This window comes from Callorhinus ursinus, unplaced genomic scaffold (assembly GCF_003265705.2).
Source record: "Callorhinus ursinus isolate GAN/ISIS: 27379988/994484 unplaced genomic scaffold, GSC_fseal_2.0 scaffold11, whole genome shotgun sequence".
Lineage (NCBI taxonomy): Eukaryota > Metazoa > Chordata > Mammalia > Carnivora > Otariidae > Callorhinus > Callorhinus ursinus.
The window spans coordinates 13,989,659-14,011,930 of NW_027397073.1; the positions used below are offsets into that span (position 1 = coordinate 13,989,659).

General features: G+C 43.5%; 1 protein-coding gene and 1 long non-coding RNA gene across 5 annotated transcripts in view; one reads left to right on the forward strand and one right to left on the reverse strand.

The window, feature by feature from the left end:
• LOC141373715 (uncharacterized) overlaps positions 1 to 22,272 on the forward strand; it is a 67,574-nt gene that overhangs the window by 4,181 nt on the left and 41,121 nt on the right. The gene's annotated exons all lie outside the window — the stretch shown is intronic.
• CDH20 (cadherin 20) overlaps positions 9,257 to 22,272 on the reverse strand; it is a 208,346-nt gene continuing 195,330 nt past the window's right edge. For 3 of the 4 annotated variants that reach the window (XM_025886856.2, XM_073898100.1, XM_073898101.1), the window contains 3 exons: positions 19,430 to 19,547; positions 14,834 to 15,085; positions 9,257 to 10,846 (listed from right to left, as the gene is read on the reverse strand). In XM_025886856.2, coding sequence (XP_025742641.1) covers positions 10,341 to 10,846; positions 14,834 to 15,085; positions 19,430 to 19,547 — 876 coding nt within the window. In that variant the 3' untranslated portion in view covers positions 9,257 to 10,340. Of the gene's footprint in view, positions 10,847 to 12,877; positions 13,426 to 14,833; positions 15,086 to 19,429; positions 19,548 to 22,272 lie in introns of those variants that run through there. The other variant, XM_073898102.1, reaches the window with a different exon arrangement.

The following is a 22,272-nucleotide window of genomic DNA, read 5'->3' on the forward strand; positions in this document are numbered from 1 at the left end:
TCTAGTTGTAACAGGTATACCAGTTGGTTAGTTTCTCTTCTTAAGAGAAGTTATCAATTTTTGTTGTTGTGTTAGTTAGGATAGGCAAACTTATACTTCGCTGATAAGTAACTCCAAAATCTCAGTGGCTTAATTCCACAAAAGTTGATGTCTCTGTCTTGAGACAGCTCTCATTTCTATCTCTGGCTACAAGCCAGCAGGAGGACCCTACTTAATACAGCCACTCAAAGACCTAAGCTGACAGAGGCTCCATCTTGGCATAGACTTTAAAAATCACTATAGCAGGGACAGGGAATGTGGCAAATCCTACACTGGCTATCAGGACTCCTGCTCCTATTTCATTTGCTCAGTGCAGGCCCATGTCCAGGTCTAACTCTGAAAGGTAGAGAAGTGCAGACCCTACGGTGTGCCTGCAAGGAGGAGAATGGGAATATATGTGAACTGCCCTAATTTCTCCCACATCAAGGTGCAGCTTTCTTTCTTCAGCTCTGCGGTTACTATACATTGACATCACCATTCCTTTCACTCTGCAGAGGGAGAATATACTCCCCCTCTGCGGTGTGGAACTTGGACCAAAGAACTGAGTATGCTGGTGAGCAAACTCTTAGGACACAGCGGTGGGTAATAATGCCATTTGTAAGCAAAGACTTAAAAACAGAAGGACAAAGGATATATAGTCATCCCTTGAGTAGTCTTATGATTACTAGTCAATAATTTAGGCTCCCAAGTGTGCTGGTTAATAGAGAAGATATAAAAATAACCTATCTACTTAAGCTTGCTATTTATCTAGTTGATCCATTTAGGCCTTATTAGAAAACTCGGCCAAGGAAGGTCAAGTAATACAATTAATATGACCCTCATTTAGATGGTCACGTTTCTCCTGTGTTAACGTTTTTGAGCCTAGTCTATGTTTGGTTAGTGGGAGCCTATAGGGACTTCTTCTGTGCTGTGAGTTCCTATTTCTGCGACCTGAAATTTCTTTTTGTGGTTTTTTTTTTTTCCTCTTCGAGATAAAATGGGAGAGTCCCATCATTTTCTTTTCCCTCATAAGAAGGTGTTTAGATAGGAGGGCAACAGACCAATTAAGGTGTTGCTAAAGGATGATCCCTAATCAAGTTCTTTTTTAATCGAGGCTCAAGTTTACCAGTGAACTCTAACAGTGAGGAGGGCATGGAAATGAAATGAGGAGAAACAAGCACTCCACTTCCATTTCAAGAAAAAAACTTTGTCTCCCCCCCCACCACAAAGAAAAGGATTATACTAGAGCCATTTCCACTTGTGCTGTTGTATGTCTGCAACAAATAACAGCTTTGAATAATGAACAGTCTCCACAGTAGGAGACTCTGCTACAGAGAGGCTCTCAATAATGGTATACTTAAGGGCGCCTGGGTGGCTCAGTTGGTTAAGCGACTGCCTTCGGCTCAGGTCATGATCCTGGAGTCCCTGGATCGAGTCCCGCATCGGGCTCCCTGCAGGGAGTCTGCTTCTCCCTCTGACCCTCCCCCCATCTCATGTGCTTTCTCTCTCATTCTCTCTGTCTCTCAAATAAATAATAAAATCTTTAAAAAAAAATAATGGTATACTTAATAATTAGAAATATGAGCAGGACTTGACCTTCCAAGTTGGATGTATTATTATTATTCACTTTACCTGTTCACTGTCACAGTGGGTGCTGTCACAGAGACTGTGACTAAAAACCCCGATGAAGACTTCTCTGCCAAGTCCCATAAATAATCTGTTTGCCCAATGTGCCTGAGGTGTACATGGCATATGCTTAGATCCATGTGGGAGTCTGGATGGGGTAAGTGGCTTTGAGTTTATAGAGAATTTGTACCCAGTTTGTAGGTACGGGACACACGGTAAATATGGCTGCCTGCCAGTGTCCTCCGGAAATTGCTCCTTTGACAGGAGATTAACCTGGGTTATATAAGGTCCCTGATAATGACGTCCTGTCCAATGACATCTATTTTTAAAAAATTCTTACATCTGTAGTGAAATCATGGTTTGGGGAAAGAACACAAGACTGGAACTTGGAAAGCATGATTACTCAGTATTTCTCAGATGACTCATGTCAGCCGTCCTCACCTGGCTTCACTGCCCACTGTGAAGGCCAGCCTACAATCCTCCAGGCGTAAGGTGTACAAGGGATATCAATAACCCATGGTAAAGAATGTGTGCCGAGCTCACTATGTGTTCTAATTCCCAGAGGAACCAACGGCATCAGTGTGCAAGGTGAGTGTGCCATACAAGGCTTTATCTCCTTTTCTGATTTGAGGTCTGTACTTTACTTATATTTCAATGTGTGGGAAATACTTTGTGTGAAGGCACCAGACACAGTACCTGTGTTCCTGTTGGTGCTCAATAGTTGGCCGTTTCCTTCTCCCTTCTTTTTCTGAAACTCCGCAGCTCAGCAGCTGTGATGTCAGTCAGCCTGGAGCATGCTCATGAGGACCTGTGTCTCCTCTTGGCTGTAAGTAATATTCATCCTCAGGGAATGTCCCTCCTTTAAGAATCTCACCTTGCACTGACCATCAGATAGTTCATTGGTCAAAGTCCCAAGAAGTCATCGGCAAACGTAAACATTTGTGCTTGATGAGGCTAATCATGGGGGTAAACACCAGGCCTGAGAGTCAGGGCACCTCAATAGGCTTGTGAAGAATAGCAGTTAGGATGAGTGACTGTCACTACATATGGGCCTGGCAGGGAAATGCAGAGGACTACATCAGCTTCCTGGGGTGGCCAGGGAATATCCAGTGGGAGGGACAGAAGGAAACCAGGCGGCCGGCTCTTTGAAGGTGAATTTTTTTCCCTTTGCAGTGCGGCTCTTCACCTACAGAGTCAAGCCCAGGGGAACTCATTGGTATGGCACCCATGCTCCACATGACAGCAGAGTGTGGGACACCACTCAGAACGTTGTCCTGTTACTGGGGAGCATGAGGACCAGTGGGCACTTAGTGCTGTTGTCAGCAAGCAACACGCCTCTCTCCATTCTCTGCAACTCTCTGCACCACCCACGTCAGTGGGGTCATATGAATGGAAGTGTCTCTTCTCAGCCATCTGGTGATTCATTCTTCCCTACCCCCTTGCCTGGAGCTGGGAGAGCTGCTCACAGGCTGCCAAGTCAGCTGAAGAGGGCGGCTGCCACCCGCGGCCTGCCAGACAACGGGCCTCCTCAGAGGCCTTCTTCGTTCCCTCAGAACATGTGCAGTGGCTGGGTCGAAATAAAAAAAATCCCACAAGGCAAACACACAAATGAGTTAGTTAATGAATATGTAAACTGGTGTGTGTATGTGATGGAGATCCAGCCAAAATGACAGGGGCACGTAAAGGATGCATGCTTAGCTATTTTTTATGTTAAAATAGACCTTTCAAAATGTACTGCATAAGTATTGGTTTTCCAGGGGAGCCATAACTAACTACAAACTGGGTTGTTTACAACGATGGGAGTTTATTCTCTCACAGTTCTGGAGGCTGGAAGTGCGAAATCCAGGTGTGGGCAGGGTTGGTTCCTTCTGGAGGCCCGGAGGGGGAATGTGTCCCATGCTTCTGTCTTAGTTTTTGGTGGTTGCCAGCAATCCTTGAAGCATCACTCCAACCTCTGCCTCAGTGGTGCTCCCCTCCCCATGTCTCTGTTCCTTTGTCCAACTTTCTCTTTTATGAGCACACCAGTCTTGGGACGAGGGCCCACCCTAATCCAGGATGACCTCATCTGAACTTGATTACATCTGTGAACAAAGACCCTATGTCCAAATAAGGTCAGATTCACAGGTACCGAGGGTTAGGACTTGAACCTATCTTTTAGCAGACACAGTTCAACTCACAACAAGGGTCAGAGGCAGAGCAGTTAAAAAGAGAGAGCCTTTTAAAAATGGAGTTATAATAATTGGATAAATGGAGCTAGAACAATTGGATATCCATATGTGAAAGAAAGAAAAAAAAAAGAGCCTCAATTCAAACCTGCTAATCTACAAAAATAAACTCAAAATGGATCTTAGACATTAAAACCTAAAACCATAAAACTCTAAAATAAAACATGGAAGAAAATCTTCGTGACCTTGGGTAGGCCAAGATTTCTTAGAGATGACACCCAAGTACAGTCTATAAGAGAATAAGTCGATGAATTGAGTTTTATTAAAATCAAAAACTCCTGCCCTTCAAAAGACATTGTTAAGAGAATGAAAAGCCACAGACTGGGAGGAAATCTTTGCAAAGTATGTACCTGGTAAAGGACTTATATCTAGAAAATATAAGGAAGTCTCAAAACTCAACAATAATGGAACAAACAACTCAATCAAAAATGAGCAAGTACATCTGGATAGTCCACTAAAGAGGATATATGGATAGCGAAAAAGTGCACGAAAAGATGTTCAACATTATGAGTCACTAGGGTATCAGAAACTAGAACCGGGGCACCTGGGTGGCTCAGTCGTTAAGCGTCTGCCTTCGACTCGGGTCATGACCCCAGGGTCCCCGGATCGAGCCCCACACAGGACTCCCTGCTCCGCGGGAAGCCGGCTTCTCCCTCTCCCACTCTCCCTGCTTGTGTTCCCTCTCTCGCTGTGTCTCTCTCTGTCGAATAAATAAATAAAATATAAAAAAAAAAAAAAGAAACTAGAACCGCAGTGAGATACTATAATACTCCTATTGTAATGACTAAAATGACAAAAACTGACCATGCCAAGGGGTGGTGAGCACGTGGAAGAAATAGGAACTCTCATATACTGCTCTTGGGAACTAAAATGATAAAAAGACTGGAAAACAGTTTGGCAGTTAAACATCACAAAACATATACCCTCATGATTGCAGCCATTCCATTTCTATGTATTTATCTTTGAAAAGAAAAAATATATATCTGTACAAAGACTCGTAAGCAAATATTCACACAGCTTAACTTGTAACGGCCCAAAGCTGCAAACAATGCAAATGTGCATCAACACGTGACTTGCTAGGGATTGAATTGTGTCTCCCCCAAATTTGTATGTTGAAAGCCCTCATGCTTAATGTGACTATATTTGGAGTAAAGAGGTCATTAAAGGCTAATTGAGGTCATAAGGGTGGGGCACTAATCTGATAGGGTTTGTGTCTATGAGAAGAGACCAGGGGAGCTCACTTGCTCTCTCCACCGTGTGAGGACCCAGTGAGAAAGCAGCCGTCGGCAAACTAGAAACAGGGTCCTCATCAGAACCTAACCATGCTGGCACCCTGATCTCGTACTTCCAGCTTCCAGAACTGTGAGAAAATTAATTTCTGTTGTTTAAGCCACCCGGTTTATGATATTTTGTTATGGCAGCCCAAGGAGACTGATAGATGAACAAATAAACAGGTTGTAGTGTATCTATAAATAGAATACTGCTCAGCAACAAAAAACAATGGACTACTGATACACACAGTGACCTGGATGAATCTCAAAAAGTGCTGAGTGAAAGAATCCAGATCTCCCCCATGCCCACACAAAAAAGTACACACTGTATGATTTCATTTATATAAAACCCCAGAAAATGCAAACTAATCCATAGAAAGCACGACAGTGGTTGATTGGAGTTGCAGGGGAGAGGCAGGTGCAGGAAGGATGTATTATGAAAGGGTGTGAGAAAACCTTTGGGGGTGACAGACATACTCACTATCTTGATTGTAGTCATGGCTTCATGGGTATATATGTATGATTGTAGTCATGGCTTCATGGGTATATATGTATGTCAATACTTATTAAATTATATACCTTAAATATTTTTATTGTATGTTAATTATACCTCAATAAAAATATATGCTTGTTATATGTTGGATATTTTGCTAGCTGTTTTCATGGAATGTTCACTTACTTCTTAGAGTACTAGGTGGTAGGGATACGACTTAATTTCAAAGAAGAATAATATACCCATAGAACAAAAATGTAGTTTATACAGAGGAGGAGGAGTAGAAGAGAGAAAGGGAATAGTGACTAGAACCAAAAATGATTCCTGGGATGCAGGGAGGAGGCAGGCAGAAAGAGGGGACGGACAACGTGGCTGATCACTCTTTCCAACAGTGGGCACGTTATTTCTTCTTGCCAGGTAGCCCTGACACTCTTCCCGTTGAGAGGTGGAGTTCATGTTTCCTCATTTTCAACATGGGGAGGCTTGTCACTACCATGGAAGTAACGTTATGTGACTTCTGGTCATAAAAGATGATTCAGTTTCTGCCTTTTCTTGGGACGTTCACTCCTGGAACTCAGCACCGTAATGTGGGGAAGCCCAAGGAGCCATGAGGAGGTCTTGTTGGCAGCCCTGTCAGGTCTGGATAGCCAGCACCAACCCCCAGACATACGGAGGAGGTTGATGCGTCACCCCCAGCCTTTGGTCACCCCAGCTAAGGTCCTGATATTGTGGAGCAGAGAGGAGTTGTCCTTGGTGGATCCTTCCTGAATTTCCACCTGCGGAGTCTGTGAGCACGATAAAGTCATTGTCTTTTTACACCACTTAGTTTGGAGTGTCTTTTTATGCAGCAATAGTCACAAAACAGGGATTAGGGAGGAAGGGGAAGACAAGGAAGTAATAAAAGAGAAGCTAGGATCCAGCCTTTCTGAAAAATTAGAAGAGATTCATAGGTAGTTTTAATGGCTTTTGAGAGTCGATACTCCCAAGAAGTGTTCCAAGGCTTTCTGGGATGGGAAGTAAGCCTTGTCATCATGTGTACCAGAAAGGCAGCCGCAGTAGCAAAAGTATTGGGGTGGAGGAAGCACCCTCATCATCAGCCCTCTGACAATCCTTTCAAAACCAAAAGTGTAGCCAAACACATGGGGTAGGATTTGCAAGCTTCCTGTCTCAGGAATAAAGATTTTAGAAAAATTTTGTTTTGGGGCTAATGTTATCGTTTAATTTTATAAATTAATTAATTATTTAATTAATTATTTATATTTGTCAGAGAGAGAGAGAGAGAAAGAGCTAGCACAAGCAGGGGGAGCGGCAGGCAGAGGGAGAAGCAGGTTCCCCGCTGAGCAAGGAGCCCGATGCAGGGCTCAATCCCAGGACCCTGGGATCATGACCTGAGCCGAAGGCAGACGCTTAACTGATGGAGCCACCAGGCGTCCCATTAATGTTGTAGTTAATTGCACATACTATAAGTTAGTACTCATGGTTTTTGCAGAACATGAATCACAAGAGACAGGTATGTGTCATTAGTAGATCATTTTAAAAAGAAGATTCCTTGATGTAATTTTGTCCACTCCCTATATCAGAACCTTGACCCTTAAAATTAAACAAAAGCCTCCTAAATCCAGGTATTTATGCATAAAAATATTTGAAAGTTCTTTAGTTCTATTATGGAGATGACAAAATGGATTTGAGAATGAGTCCATCTGTAACAAGAGCTACTTGTAGAGTGTATCCCATGTTAATGTAGTCCTACCACGATGAAGAATATATTATGAGTTCTGACATCAAGGTCCAGTTCTGCATCACTAGTGAACTAGTAACAAGCTGTAATCAATGTGCCTGCACTGATTTTGGCTTGTCTGAATTTTGATTCCAGGATTTACAGATTTTTTTTGTGTGTGAACCATTCCATCTTTGTCTTTGCCATCTGCCATGTTGGGATAGTCTGCTTTTTTGTTTCAGAAAATTCATTGATCATTTTTATTTGCTTGTGTTCTTGTTCCAGAATGGTTTCAGACTGTCTTATTGATTCATACCAATGCTCCTGTTTCCCCCCAACATGTAGGTTATAGGCTAGCTCCTTTACCTGTTAACAAAGCAATGGCTGAATAATTTTACAGTTCTCTTGCCTACCCTGATCACATTCTGCCTTCCGTCTGGTGGTGATAATGTTTTCTTTTCAGAGGGACCAGCATTTCTGGTAAACTGTGGCAGTGGAAAGGAAATTTTAAAACTCATTTGGAGGAAGAGTCTCTTTCAGCTTAGAGTGTGAGCTGAAATGGATCTCTTATTCTGTGCTTCTCTCACACTTCCTGTATCACACCATTAAACATCCTCCCAGGGACCAGAAGCTCCGGGAGATTGTTTAATCACTTCATGCCCAGTATCATGGGTACCACATTTGCAGGATGCGGGGCATGATAACCTCCTGTGGTTAGGATAACAGCTGTTCCCAGTTCTCAACACATGCAATACAAAGTGAAATAGTCACAAAATTATCCTCAGGGCTAGTGACAGAAAGGAAAAATGTTATAGGGGTTAATTTTCTCACATTCAAATAACTGGTATGTTGTAGAGGCTGGTTTGGACTCAAGTTCATGCTTGCTTTCTTTCTTTGCTAAGTTTATTTTTATATCACACCTTACCCTCATAGAGGATGTGTGAGAGCTGCTTTTCATGGGAAGAAAGGGTTAGTCTACTGAAGTTTGATGATAAGAATTTGCTTGGCTGTTAGTGTACCATGTAATAGACCATAAAACACGTCCTTCTGGCTCCTGGACCCTCATCAGCCTTCTCACACACTTCTGCCAAACTGTCCTTTATACTGGGGGGAAAAAAAAATCACACATTCTATGGATGGGATGGGCTCCAGTGCAAGTGGGCTGATAATCTAATCTTCCTGTGTTTGAGAGAGAGTGGCCATACAACAGAGGTTCTCAAAGTCTGATCCCTGGACCAGTGGCATCAGCACGACCTAGAAACTTGTTAGAAATGCAAAATGCCCCAGATCAGATGAATTGGAAACTCCAGGGCGGTAGGGCCCAACAAGCTATTGTTTAACAAAGTGTTCTAGGAGATTCTGACACCCATTAACATTTGAGAACCATTTTTATAAACAAGACCCACAGAAAACTATCTTGTTCACAATCAATTGTGGGGCAAGGAAAGATGAATAAAATATGGTCCCAGCCTTCTGTGAACTCACCCAGTGTTGGTGAGGTGTACAGATTTCGTATATATTTGTACACATGTTTGTACATATTTGATTTGCCAATAGACAGAGATAAAAGTAGCATAGTGGCCTGTCTTTTGGTGGCTATGTGGAAAACCCTCTCACAAAATGAAAAATACGGCACAATTCACCGTTACATCATTGATATCATCAAGCCACCCTTTACTCTTTTCAGAGGTGGGGGGCTGAAGACGGTTCATGAAAAGCTTAACAGCTGGAACCACAACATTCGTGTGTTCAGCGACCGGAAAAGAATGCACAGTGTCATACTTCTCTACTGCTGCCTTTGCCTTATGAATCAGCTCCAGCCCCAAGAAACCTGAGGCTAGGTCAAGATCACAAGGCCATCTTTGTGCTCCGCAATTAAACAAATGTGCAGTAGACTTCCCCTTCTATTTAGCTTTTATTAAAAGAAGTGCTAGGGTACTGAGATGCAGTACATCATATTTATTACCAAAATTATTAACAAATATACAAAACTTATACATGTAATTTTCTTACATCCATTTATTCTCTATAATACCGATTTTTGTTCAAGTAGGTTATCTACAGTATGTAAACATCCCTTGGATTGACCTCACACAGATTAGGAAAGCCCTCTAACGCAGGCTTTTATCAGATACTTCTTTTTATTTGGCTTTCATTTGTAGCATCTAATCTTCACATTTGGCACATGGAAGAGACATCTACAGTGCAAAAGAGGCAGATTTTCTGGTTTCGTTCTGAACAATTTTGCAGGGGCGCAGTTAAAGAGCCAAGAGAACAGAGCACTCTAACTTGATGGAGTTGGATTCGTTGTAATGCCAACGACTCTTGGTTCAGCCATTAAACTTGAGCACAAAGTCAATGCCTCTTCCTTCTCCCACCCCCACCCCCCAGTCATGCAAGGCCGATTCGCCTTAACCTTGCCTCAAAAGGGTTAAAAGAAATTCCATCCATCCCAGGACAAGTAGGTTAATTTCACAGAGTAACAACTTTTCAGTGTTCTTTTGTGGGGGTTGGTTGTGCGGTTGGATGAGCCAGCAAAACACTTAAATGGAGAGAAAAAAAAAAGGGGAGGAAAAACGAAAAAGGACACGAGAGTCAAACTTCCCTTCGGTTGCCACCCGTGTATGTAAGACCAGAAACTCTTCAGTGGTGGCGAAGTGACAAAGTGACAAAGGCCTTGGCGAACGGGGGAGAAAAGCCAAGCTCGCCATAACTTCCCGAGCCCTTGAATACAGTGTCACAAAAATGAAAACGGAAAAAGGAAAGAAAGGTAAGTGGAGTGTCTGCCCCCCTCTTCCTGCGTTTCCTTTTGGTTACTTAACTTAAGGTAACCAAGTAAAGCTGATCCCGAGAGAGCTCTCTCCGCCGCTCACCCCCTTCCCACTCTCCAGCACAGTGTTGCTCACGTGCTCGGCGGCACCGTCCGCGAGCCTGGCGAGCGTCCGCCCAGAACGTCTGGGTTTGGACGCGCGCCTGCTTCCCGGCTTCCGTCACCACAGGGGCGCGGGCCCCTCCGACGCCCCGTAGAGCTCCGCCAGCTTCCGGAAGCGGGGCCCCCAGTCCGTCAAGAAGTCGAAGCTTTGCTCCGAGTCCGACGTGGCCGACTGCAGGGAGCTCAGCGACCCGGCCACGGAGCCGTCCCCCTCGAACATGTACGTCTGCAGGGAGTCGAAGGGCGGGGCCCACAGGTCCGTGTCGGCCTCGTAGAGCTTGGCCAGCACGTAGCTGTGGACCGTGCTGTTCACGGCGCACGTCTGAGGCACGTAGCGGGAGAGGCTCTCAATCTCGGGCAGCATGTCCTGCCGCGTCTTGGGGGCGCCTCCCCCCTGCGCCTCCCGGGGGTTCCACATGGCCGCGATGTCAAAGGCCTCGGTGTCCTCCTCGCCGCCGCCCTCGTCATCGTAGCGGACGATGTTCTCATGGATGTTCTCCTCGTCGTCAATGATGTACGGCTGCTTCCGGTGCCGCCTCAGGGACAGAATGAGCAGCACGAGCACTGCCGGAAACAAAGACCGGATCTTTACCCGCGAGACCTGGCTGTGTGTGCCCTGACTTGAAGGAGCTCTGCTTAACCGCAGGTACGCGAAGAGTTGGGGGCTGAGCTCAGAGACGGCATTTGGACATTTTAAACCACAGGGTCTACCTGGCGCTTACTCCTGTGCGGCCAGATGGAGGCAAATGAAGCCCTGTATTTTTTTCCAGGTGGTTCAGTTAGAAGAGGTTGCATAAAAAGTCTCTTTGCCTCAGCTGGCTGCTTTAAAGTTGCGTGGGTGTCTGTGTACACCCGCCCAGACACCCCGGAATGAAATCCCATTTAGCTCAGCACACAGCACTACGGCCCGCCCTGGAGTCTACGCTGAGGATCAGACAATGTCTTCTGACCACAGGAGGACGAGTATACCTTTCTGATAATGTGGAAATCGTGTTACATGGGTGGAATCCTACTTTTTTTTTTTTTACATTAGTCTCTTAGTAGGATTCCGCTCTGTAAATATAACCACATATTAACACGTACGCATAGAGACACATAGGCTAAGTGTGAGTCAGAGTCTTAATCTTTTTATACCTCTTTCAAAAAACAAGCGTGTATAAGTGATCGCTGTTTCCCAATAGACTCCGATTCCTCAGAAAGCCTTCTGTTAGGTGGTTGTGACTCTCTGGATCCAGTGATGTTCATGGAAGGGAGGGAATGAGCAGGGACATTTTATGTGATTCATCATGTTATCAGAGAAGCACCAGACGGTTAGACGTGCCCTTGCAGGTTTGGATAAAATTTTATCCCAACAAATGTATTTTTTTTTCCCAGGATGTGTTCACTGGGGTTTAAAGGAGAGATAGAGATAATCCCGTTGAACTGTTTATCTCTGTGACTGAAAATGTTTTCCAGGAAGTGTGTTGAGGTTTTAGCTGTAGAACTGCTATTGATTTTTTTTTTTTTTCCTGATGTGCTTTGTTACACCTAGTGAACAGTAACAACTCGACAACACTAAAAGTGAAACTGCAGTTTACCAAGGGGGACAAAAATGGAGTTCAGTCTTAAGCCTAGTAAAATTATGAACTGACTTAAAAAATTCACAGTAATGATTTAAAAAATTTGAATGTAGAATGTGCTTTTTGTAAATTGCAGTTAATGATGTTAATACCTAGTATTTTCCCAAATAGCTTGGGTGACAAAATGCACACACAGGAAACAGTTACATACTCTCGTATATTTTCTCTGTGTGCCAAAATCCGACCCATGGACTGCCTGATTGTGGGATTTCAGAGAAGTGGACTAATAGGGCTCTAAGGAAGTGGGAGCTTAAACTGGGTGTGGGAGGCTGGGGTGTGATATGGATGGATGCAGGCTGGACAAATGGGATTTTAAGTGAACATGCTGTGTTTGTGGGGTTCGGTAAACAGTTACTAAACTCAAATATTTTTAGGCACTATGCAAAACAATAGAGAAACAACATTGAATATGACATGAGTTTTGGTGTTATAAACTTGTAATCTAAGGAGATTATAGACACTGATGATTACTACAAGTCAGGCAGTGATAAGGGCTATCCTAGGGTTATAAGTGTTGCAAAGAGAATACAGAGGCAGGGCTGGGTAATTCCTCCTAGGGGACTGAAAAACCTTCACACAGATGATATTGGAATGGTAGGGGTGGTATTTAAGAAAATGCTATGAAGCAAAATTAGAAAAGTCTTTGGATATCTGCTGGAAAGAATTCTGATGATAGAGAATTAGGCAGTTTATAGAACTGGTCCATCTTACATTTATCTTACAAATATCTTATTTTTTAGATAATCTGATTTAAATAACAAGTATTGGGTAATGCCCTGAAAATCAGATTCTGGGAAACGTGGTCCTATTCAACTGAAAGTCTTCCCTGACGAAGAGAATCCGTTCTAGGGATGTTTGTTCTTTAGGTATTACGGACACAGTTCATAGGGCCTATGAGATTTTCTAGGAACTAGATATATACTAGAGACATGAAAAAAAAACCCTATAAAGTCAAAATTAGTATGTTTATTTAATTGTCCACAAAATGTATTTTGTTGGCGAATCAGCTGTAATTCAATCTTACTCAGTTTTGTGAATTATATTTTATTTAGGATGTGCATTCTTAGAAATAAGAGAGCCTAAAACTATGAGGATTTTATATAAAGTTGCATATAAAGCTCTGCTCGGTTTAGCTCCTGAAAACCGTCTATTTATTCTGTGCAATTCAAAAGATAAGACATAAGGGGTTTGGGAGGCACAATATAAATTGCCCCTTGCACACCATTTCTAGTGTGAGAGCCTCTCTGTGCCAGTCTTTTTAAATCAATCTTTCTGTAACGATGGCTTTTTCTACTCTTTATGGGCAAGGGTGAACTTATAATGTAGACATTTTCCAAAGATAGAAGTAGGAACAGCCAGGCTGGAAATTTCTCCAAGGAGCTAGTTTCTTTAGAGGCCACTTGTAGTTTATACCCTGTTTTGCACTCAAGGACCCCCGACGCCATCTTATGGACATTCCGGGAATTGCAGGAGGGTGTTTGAAGACCGGGACCAGAAAGCCTAACGATTCTCTGGTCCAGGGATCTGAGGATTTAGAAAAGTTGCTTGTTTATATTTACTTCTCTCTTCATACAGCATTGAACTAAAACAACAAAATCAAACCACATGTGGTATTTGTAAATATTTTTTGAAAGGCATATTTTACAGACCTACCTAGAAATTCAGTCAAGTGCTGACATTTTGCAGTCAGGACCTTTCTTTCTTTGGTCTGACTCAGTCTCCTGGTGCATAGGTAAACCTGGGATCAAGGGGTTCTGTGGATATCTGCATGTCTATTCTAATTTAAATCCCCAGGGCTGTATTCTTTTCCTTCATAGAATGCTAGGATTTCTTTCATATTGAATGATATTATTATCTAAGTCTGCTTTTTTTCTAAGCAAAATATGTGTGCAATGAATGAATTCAATCAGAAGAGTTGGGATATGTGTACAGATATTTTTGGTGGTTTCCAGAGTTAGTTTAGGTGTTTTGTTGTTTGTTTTTGAGTGTTGAGTTCAAAAACGATTGCTCGAATAGCCTTATGTACAAGGGAGGTGGGTGGCTGCCTTGTTGTATGATTTGAGCAGAGGACTAAAGGATCTTTTCCCTCACTAATGCTCTCCCACCAGCCTGTCAGCACATCTTTTTATGTCACCAGCAGCAGCACACCGGCCCTGTGTAGTCACTGCTCCTTGTTAGATGGCCACAGGGCCTCGGAGGGGTGCTAATGCCCCCAAATAGCTTATTCTCCCAGATAGCCACGGGGTTCACTCTGTCACTTCTTTCAGGTCTCTGCTCAAAGGTCTCATCAGGGAAGCCTTCCCTGACCACCTTGTTTAAAATGGCACCTACCCTTGTCTCCTGTCCCTTCGGGATAAGGGTATCCTTCTTCTCGTCTCTGTAACACCTACCACCTCCAGAATTTGGAGGATGAACCTTTAGGAAGAGAGCCTTACCGCTCAGATACAGGGATGCACACTGTAGGGTCGGCCTGCATTTCACTTCTGGCTCTGCCTCTGACACTTGGCTTTGGGCCTGTCACTCTCTCTTTGTGATTTAGCTACTACTTAATCTGAAATGAAGGGATTAGAAGAGGTGTTTATCATATCCTCCCCAAATTGTCATGTTGATTCTGTGGTGTCAAAATGAACTTGCTTTGCTTGAAGTAAGCTTCGTGAAGGCTGGGTCGTGTCTGTCTTATTAATCCCAGCACCTCGAATGGTACCCCGGCCCATAGTAGATGCTTGATAAATGTATTTGCTTTGGTCTGGCCAAAGAGGCCATGAGTTCCTTGAAGGAAGGGACTATCTTCAGTTTCTTTATTCTTTCCCCGCCTTACTCTACCACCTTTTCGATAAGCATGGTGTAGAAAACCAGTTCTGAGCAGTGTTAGAATGGTAGCTGAGTAAGCACTTGTGGGACCCCACAGAAGAGAACAGAGGCACCTGCTCACCTAAGAGGACAAAGATGCAGGCCAGGATGGCGATGAGAGCGCCCCGGCTCAAGCTGACGGGGAGCATGTAGGCCTCAGGGCTGCAGGAGAGGACGTGGCCGAAGTCGTCACAGCTGCACACCTGGATGGTCAGCGTGCCCGTGCTGCTCAGCACCGGCTGCCCGCTGTCTGCTATCAGGATGGGCAGGTGAAAGACACTCTGCTCCTGCTGCCGGAAGCCAGACCTCCTGGTGAGAATCCGAGCAGTGTTATCTGAAGAAGACAGGGATTCCAGGGTTGAAAAAAGGGAGAGGAAAAGTGGGAGGGAAGAAGACAATGGAAGAACCCACAAGTGAATTAATTTCTTGGATTGAGGAGAGCAGGAGGGCAGGGATGGGAGGTGGGAAGGACAGAGAGGGAGCGGCAAACGTTCCCTGGAGGCAGTCAGCTTCAGCCACCTCTGCTTTGTCTGGACCAGCATTTGAATTCAGAAACCATGGATTTTTGATTTTTGCTCGCTTCTAGGCAAAACCCTGAGGGTAGGAGAGAAACCCTTTTTGAGAGTCTCTTTTACCCTTTGTGACATAAAGTGCCCAGGGCGAACTGTTAGACTTCAGATCTAACTGAAATGTTCTTGTGAGAGCTTGATAGGAATGAACAATCACTGGCCACTTGTGGTCCCTGTTTGTGTCCCCCCCTCCCCCCTCATCAGCTTTCCAAGGCCCTGGGGCTGCTTTGTGCCTCCAGGAAAAGAATGCTGAGGAGCCCACTTGTGGCAGATTGCTTTTTTTTTTGCCACTTTGGCTGGAATTCACGGCTTTTGCTGTTTTCTTTTATTCCTCTCAAACTCGGTCACCAACTACTGTGCTTTCTGAAGAACCTGCTCATTTAGCAGAAGCTTATTTGAAATCCCCTAATCACGTGATACACCCTGTTACTTCCCCCTACTTGTGGTCTGAGGTGACACAGTAAGAACTTGTAGAAATTCATTCCTGATCAGCAATACTAGTTTTTTTTTCCCCTCCAGCTTTAAAGAGGAGTAGCAAAATTATTTGATGTGTTTCCACAAAGGTGGGGTGTGTGTGTGTGTGTGTGTGTATGTGTGTATGTGTGTATTTATATTTATGTCTGCCTAATGTAATGTTCTGGGATCTTTTATTTTTTTAATTTGTGTTTTCAGATTTCTTCCAGTGGGTTTGAATTATGTGTCATATTTTTTGCAAAGTTCAGATCATTTTCAATAGAGGAAAAGGTTGAGAGATGTGATAGGACATGCAAGCAGTGACTCTCAGAGCTAACATCAACATGGAAGGTCCTCTGGATGTGGTTTACATTTCACAAGGAAGAGTCTAGAACTTCACAAAAACTTCTGAGAGCCTAACCAAAGTAAACATTATTAATTATCAGTATTTCTGGTTCTCCTTCCCTTCTTGGACATAATAAAGGATTATACTTTTCTACCCTCTTGAATTTTGGCGTGTCTGTATGATTTGCTTTTCATAATGAAAAATGAGCAAAAGCGATTTGTGTCACTTCAGGCAGAAGCATGGAACAGCTGGTATGTGTTTCTCTGTGTTCTCGTGCCTTGGTGTGATACTGTACAAGAACGTTTAAGATGGAGAGCCAGGCAGCCTGGGACACTCAGCTACATGGACACCAGCTGTCCTTGTTGCTCAGACCCGCGGTTGGTTTTATGTGAGCAAGAAATTTATTTTAGGTGTGTTAAGCCACTGGAATTTTGGAGTCATTTGTCCTGCAGCATCGGCTTGCAGCATCGGCTAGCCTATTCTGATGAATACGTTATCCCTTCATTCACTTTTCCACTTTCTCCTTGCCCTGCCTTTTCACAATTAGCAGTGACTGTTTACTGAGTGCTTATATGCACAGCAGCTCATTTAATTTTCACATTTGATGAGATAGTGATAATCTGACCCTTTTACAGGGGGTAAGTTAAGCCCTAGAGAAATGATATAATTTGTTCAAAATTACTAACTTAGTAGCAGAGCTGAGATTTGAACTCTGGTCTCTCTGACTCCCAAGTATACATTTCTTCCATTTTGCTGTGTAAACTGCTTATTTGGTGTAGTGATATTAACTCTTGAAAATTATCCAGCCAATGGAAATCCTTTCTTGCTTTGGTACAGGCCCCTTTCTTCTTGTATTTGCTTCTCTGTGGAGGAAGATAGCAACTGGTTGCCAACCTGAGGATTATATTAATACTACTGTGCGACCCACCTGTTTTTCTGTTTTTCCAGATTTAGCTAAGTGCTATTAATTCTGTTCCACAGTGTTAATTTTGTTTTTCCAGAAACCAAGTTTTTCTCAAACAGCAATCTGTTATTTTGTATTTTTCAGTGTAATTGAGGCTAGGTTGTAAGACTTAGAAAGCTTGACCAGAGCTGAATTGCATAAAAGTATTACATCATGTTTCTTGATCTCAGAATTATTTAAGGTTAAAGAAAAAGAAAAAAGATCAGAGCATCGCCTTGTTGAATTTCTTCTTAGAAGGATTCTGGCCACTTGCAGAGTAGCCACTTGCAGAGTTTTTGTTGAATATGATCAGTAGGGCTTCCTATTTGGAAACAATATTTGTTTCCAAGGTAAGACAAAACTTCTTTCTGTGTGTGTGTGTGTGTGTGTGTGTGTGTGTGTGTGTGTGTGGCTAAAACAGGCTTCATCTTCTAGTCCCAGCAGCCTTAATGCTTGCTCACTTTCTGATTGTGGGCCATTTGCTTTCTTTCCTTATTTATTAAGCGAGGCAGTGAGAATCAGAGGGATTAGTAACTTCCTCAAAACCTTAGAGGGTTATTATAAATATCAAATAAAGCAAAGTATGGGAAAATGTGTTTGAAACTGCAAAATGCTTATATACACACAATCCTTTTAATAATGCTTCAGGAATTAGGAAAAAAAAAGTAAGAAACACTCTGCTTGAGATAGTGCCTTGTTGTGTTCATAAAAGGATATCATGTTTTGGGCATGGGAGTTGGGGTCCTGACAGTAGATCCACCAAATCAGATGTTGGTCAATTTTTTAATGAGCCTCCGTAGAAAATACTCATGGGATAAATTGTCATGAGGAGATTAAGAGTTCATTCTTCTGTTGAAGATGTGCTGACTTTCGTTTTGGAAAACCTTCCCAGAAATGAGTCATTTCTTTTTATAGTATCATGTTCCAGTGGCCCATCTTTTTAAAGCATTGGCTCCATGAATTGGTGTCCAAAGTCATCTTTAATAAATTTGCAGCATTTTGCTGCATATTGTTTCTGTGTTGATTCTGACAAATATCAGAGTGAAGGAGTAGAGTGACACTTGACTGAAAATTTGAAGAAACAGTATAATGTATTATCCCCCCAACCCCCTGCACCCCTGGTTTCCTGAGGGGGCTGAAACCACTTTTTGTAGGAAGGATTTCCCTGTGAAGCAGATAAAGGAATAGTTCAAAATTTGACCCAATAAAAAGATCGGGATGTTTAATTGTAGTACTTCTGTTGTTATGATTTATATTACCCTCCCTTCTAGAATTATCAGAGTGATTTTATGGTAACATGTAGGAGGTTAAAGGAAAGACTTGGAGGAATGTTTTCCATTTAAAAGAAAACAGGTTTAGTAGTCTCAAGTGTTAATGGCAGGATATCATGTGGGGTGAAATTAATACTTTAAGTCTCAAATAATTGATGTTTGAGACTAAGACCGGGCAGGCCTAATCATGACATTGTTACCCTTTGTTTAGATAGTTACACAGTGACAATTCGTATTTTAGAATTGGAATAAGAATGAGGCCAGTAGAGACCATCGGAGTGACGGCCTCTCTCCCCAAGGTCGGACAGCAAGTAGCAGAGTTAGCAACAGAGGGGGGGTTCACTTGGCAGATTTAAATGATTTTTTTTCTGATCTTTCTTTGAAAATAATTTGATGAGAGAAGTCCCTCCTTTTCCCATCTCTGCCCAATGAAGAGTATGCTAGGTCTATACATTTCTTAGCCAATCAGAATGCTTATTGGAAAAGAGGGGTCTAGAATTCCATTCCAGCGAAGTGGTAGTGGGGAGTGCTTTCTGGAATAGGGAACCCCACCTGGCTCTGTCTTTTTAAAATCATTCTAAAGTGATAAAGTTGTTTCAGTGCCAAAGCTACACTTTGTGATCCTATGTTTGTCCTTTGTCATTGTAGCCTTTCTCTCCCTTTTGTTCTGGGAGCTTTTCACTGTTACCCCCTTTGATGCTTGCTCAGAAATGTTCCCTCAGGTTTTTCTCTTTATCTAGTTCAATTTCTATCATTTTTCTCAGATTCTTCCGATAGTTATAGAGCATACAGGCATGGCTGTTATCTGTGGGAATGAAGGAAGGCTTTTGCCTGTGTGCCTGGCACGCCGTCTCATACAGAGCCAACTCCAAAGCATTTGTGAACTGATTAACTGAAAGTTTCAGAATCAGCAGAGGACATTCTTTGTCTTCGATCTGTTGAAACAAAACTTTTAAAGACATTACAAATTAGCATTAATGTCTTCACTGCTACTAAAGAGCAGGTGACCTTTGATACTGTTTGCATGGTGTAGTAACCAAAATTATCTGGCCCAAGCTATAGGAAAGCATTGGTAGTCACCTATCCACCTGATTACCTTGGTTGTCCCTAACGGTGAAGTTGGGGTTGTTAGCAGCCTCCGGAGCCAAGCTGTAGTAGAAGTGCTGACCACTGTGTGGGTCATCTTGGTCCACTGCACTCACTGTCTGGATCAGCTGTGGGAGTGACATGAACTCATGTGAATCAGAGTTGAAAGAAAAATCATCAGGGCCTGGTGAGATCCTAAACCCTGAGATCCAATAATGGATTGTTTTCCCTAATGAGAAGGACATTCTGAAACTTACTGGAAAGTACCGTGCCATCACACAACTCAGGATTGAACTTTGGTCTTTATTGCTGGGCCTCAGTACCTTGACAGGCACATGGTGAATGTTACCTGAATACCTCAGGGGTTAAGCCTCAACATAACAAATTCCCATACCAACACCAGTCATTTTTAAGCAACGTAAATAGAAGATTGGCTAAAAGAACTGTGGGATGCCACAAGGTCCTGCTTGTCTCGCAGTTTTTCCTTCTCTCACCTCAGCCACTTAACCTCATCATTTGGGTTAATATTTTCAGGGTCAATTTGCTATCTTTGAGAAGCCTCTTTTTAAAAATGACCAATACCTAGAAGAGAGATAGATACATCAACATCTACTGTGTGAGGTTAATGGAACACAGATGGAAGGGGTTGAGTCACAGGCTGTTGCTTTCTGTTGCCTGGAAGGGGAGCTAGGAAAGGTGTAGAGCCCAAGACCTGAGGTGGGATATATGGAACAGATTAGAGTCAGAAGCAGAGCTTGGGGTTTAGGAGGAAAAAAGAAGGGATGGCTTTCTCTTGAGCTCTTTGGCCCAAACTTTGCCTTTTCCACAGAGCTTTTAAAAGTAGTAGTTTGCCATGAGGGTTATGAAGGCCATGATAAAAAAAGCTGCTAAAGGGGCACCTGGGTGGCTCAGTGGGTTAAGTGTCCTGACTCTTGATTTCAGCTCAGGTCATGATCTCAGGGTCGTGAGATAGGAGAGCCCCATGTTGGGCTCCACGCTGAGTATGGTGCCTGCTTAAGATTCTCTCTCTCTCCCTCTCTGCCCCACTCCTGCACGCGTGTGTGTTTTCTCTCTCTCTCAAAAAAAAAAAAAAAAAAACTGCTAAAGAAAGCAGTGCAAAATACACAATTTGAAAAATTAGCAGGCCGGCTGCGAGGGATATAGAAAAAGTGTTGAGTGGGTGGTCACCTTCCTATGTGTTTCCTCCTCTACCAACCAATAGCACAGACACCTCCTACCCCTCTTGGACCTGGCCCTGTAGACTTGACATTCCTGCCAGGACATCAGGGGGTCAGCTGGAGGGCCCAGGTGGGCTTGCTTAGTCTTTATGGCTTCACCTGTAAATTAAGGGAGGTAATGCTACCCCTCAGTATACCGAAGGTTAAATAACAGAGAGGGAGGCTCCCAGCTAGGGGCCTTCTGGTGGACACTGTGTTGCTCAGATCCCCGTTCTGTGAAGGACTTGATGCCCCAACCTTTACTCATCTCTTTGAGTATTGCCTCATTTGCTGAGAGGTACCTACCCATACTTACCACATCCTTCTAGGGCAACCCACATCCAGTGACTGATGTATAAAGGCCTGGCCATCCCATCTTAACTTGGGGAAACCCTAGTTCTAGAGCTCTCTGACGTCATCCAAGGCTTGTTAGTGGGTCTGCATCATGGCTGGACTTCTCATTTTACTTAGTCCTGCAAAAGTCCTTCTCTTCTACAGGCATTGGGTCCCAAGGGCATTCCTTAATAAACATCTTATGCCAGAACTCCACCTCTGGGTGCGCCTCCTGGTGAACCCAGCTGGTAGCTGCCTCTGTTGAATCTAAAAGCTGGGAGAATGGAGTTGCATAAAGGAGAAGGGTTGGTAGAACACTGAAGATGAACTTGTCCCCCAGCCTACCCTAGTGTCGGCACTACTCACACATGAGGGCCACCCTACCACCCCATCCCTGCTGAGACAAGTCCTATACTTTCTGTCTTGCCCATAGTGCCACACACGTAAAGACAAAACATTTTTTTTTTTAATTTTTTAAAAAAGATTTTATTTATTTAACAGAGAGCTGGAGCGAGAGCATAAGCAAGGGGAGCAGCAGGCAGAGGGAGAGGGAGAAGCAGGCTCCCCACTCAGCAGGGAGCCCGGTGTGGGGCTCAGTCCCAGGACCCTGGGATCATGACCTGAGCTGAAGGCAGATGCTTAACTGACTGAGCCACCCAGGCGCCCTGACAAAACATATTTCTTGATGAATGTTATAAATAGGTGATTATGTATAATGAGGCAATCATAGTTGGCGAAGTCATTTCAGAATATCTGACCTGTGAAATCACATACATACTGGTGAGATGGGGGCTTGAGGCATAGGACTGGTTGGTTACAGGACTTTTAAAGAATGAGTGAGCAAAGACACTGCCTTGCTGGGTTAGTTTCTGGGGTCTGAATTTTTTTGATGGCAAATTTGGTTGCAGCAGTTGGGAACACAATGGACTGCTCTCCTGCCCTGCACTCTCCTGGCAGGTCAGATATCCTTGTCAGTCCCACTTGCCATGCAATATTCTACTCAGCTAGTTTCATTCTGCTTTCAGCCATTGCCAGGTATGTCATCTGATTTCGTTATGGGCCTCCTTCGTGGCTGCTTGCTAGGAGGAAAGCACATATCCCAACTTGGCAGACACACAGCTGACGACAGGATCTGACATGTCTTGACACAAGGAGGCCTGATGCGTTATACACCAGACATGCCTACTGAGCTGTGTGCTTTTGAAAATCTTTAAAACATATCCCAGAGCCAAAATCAAGGGGTAGGATTTTTAGTATCTTGGGCTAAAGATGATAAATGTGACAGACTTGGGGCGCTTGACCT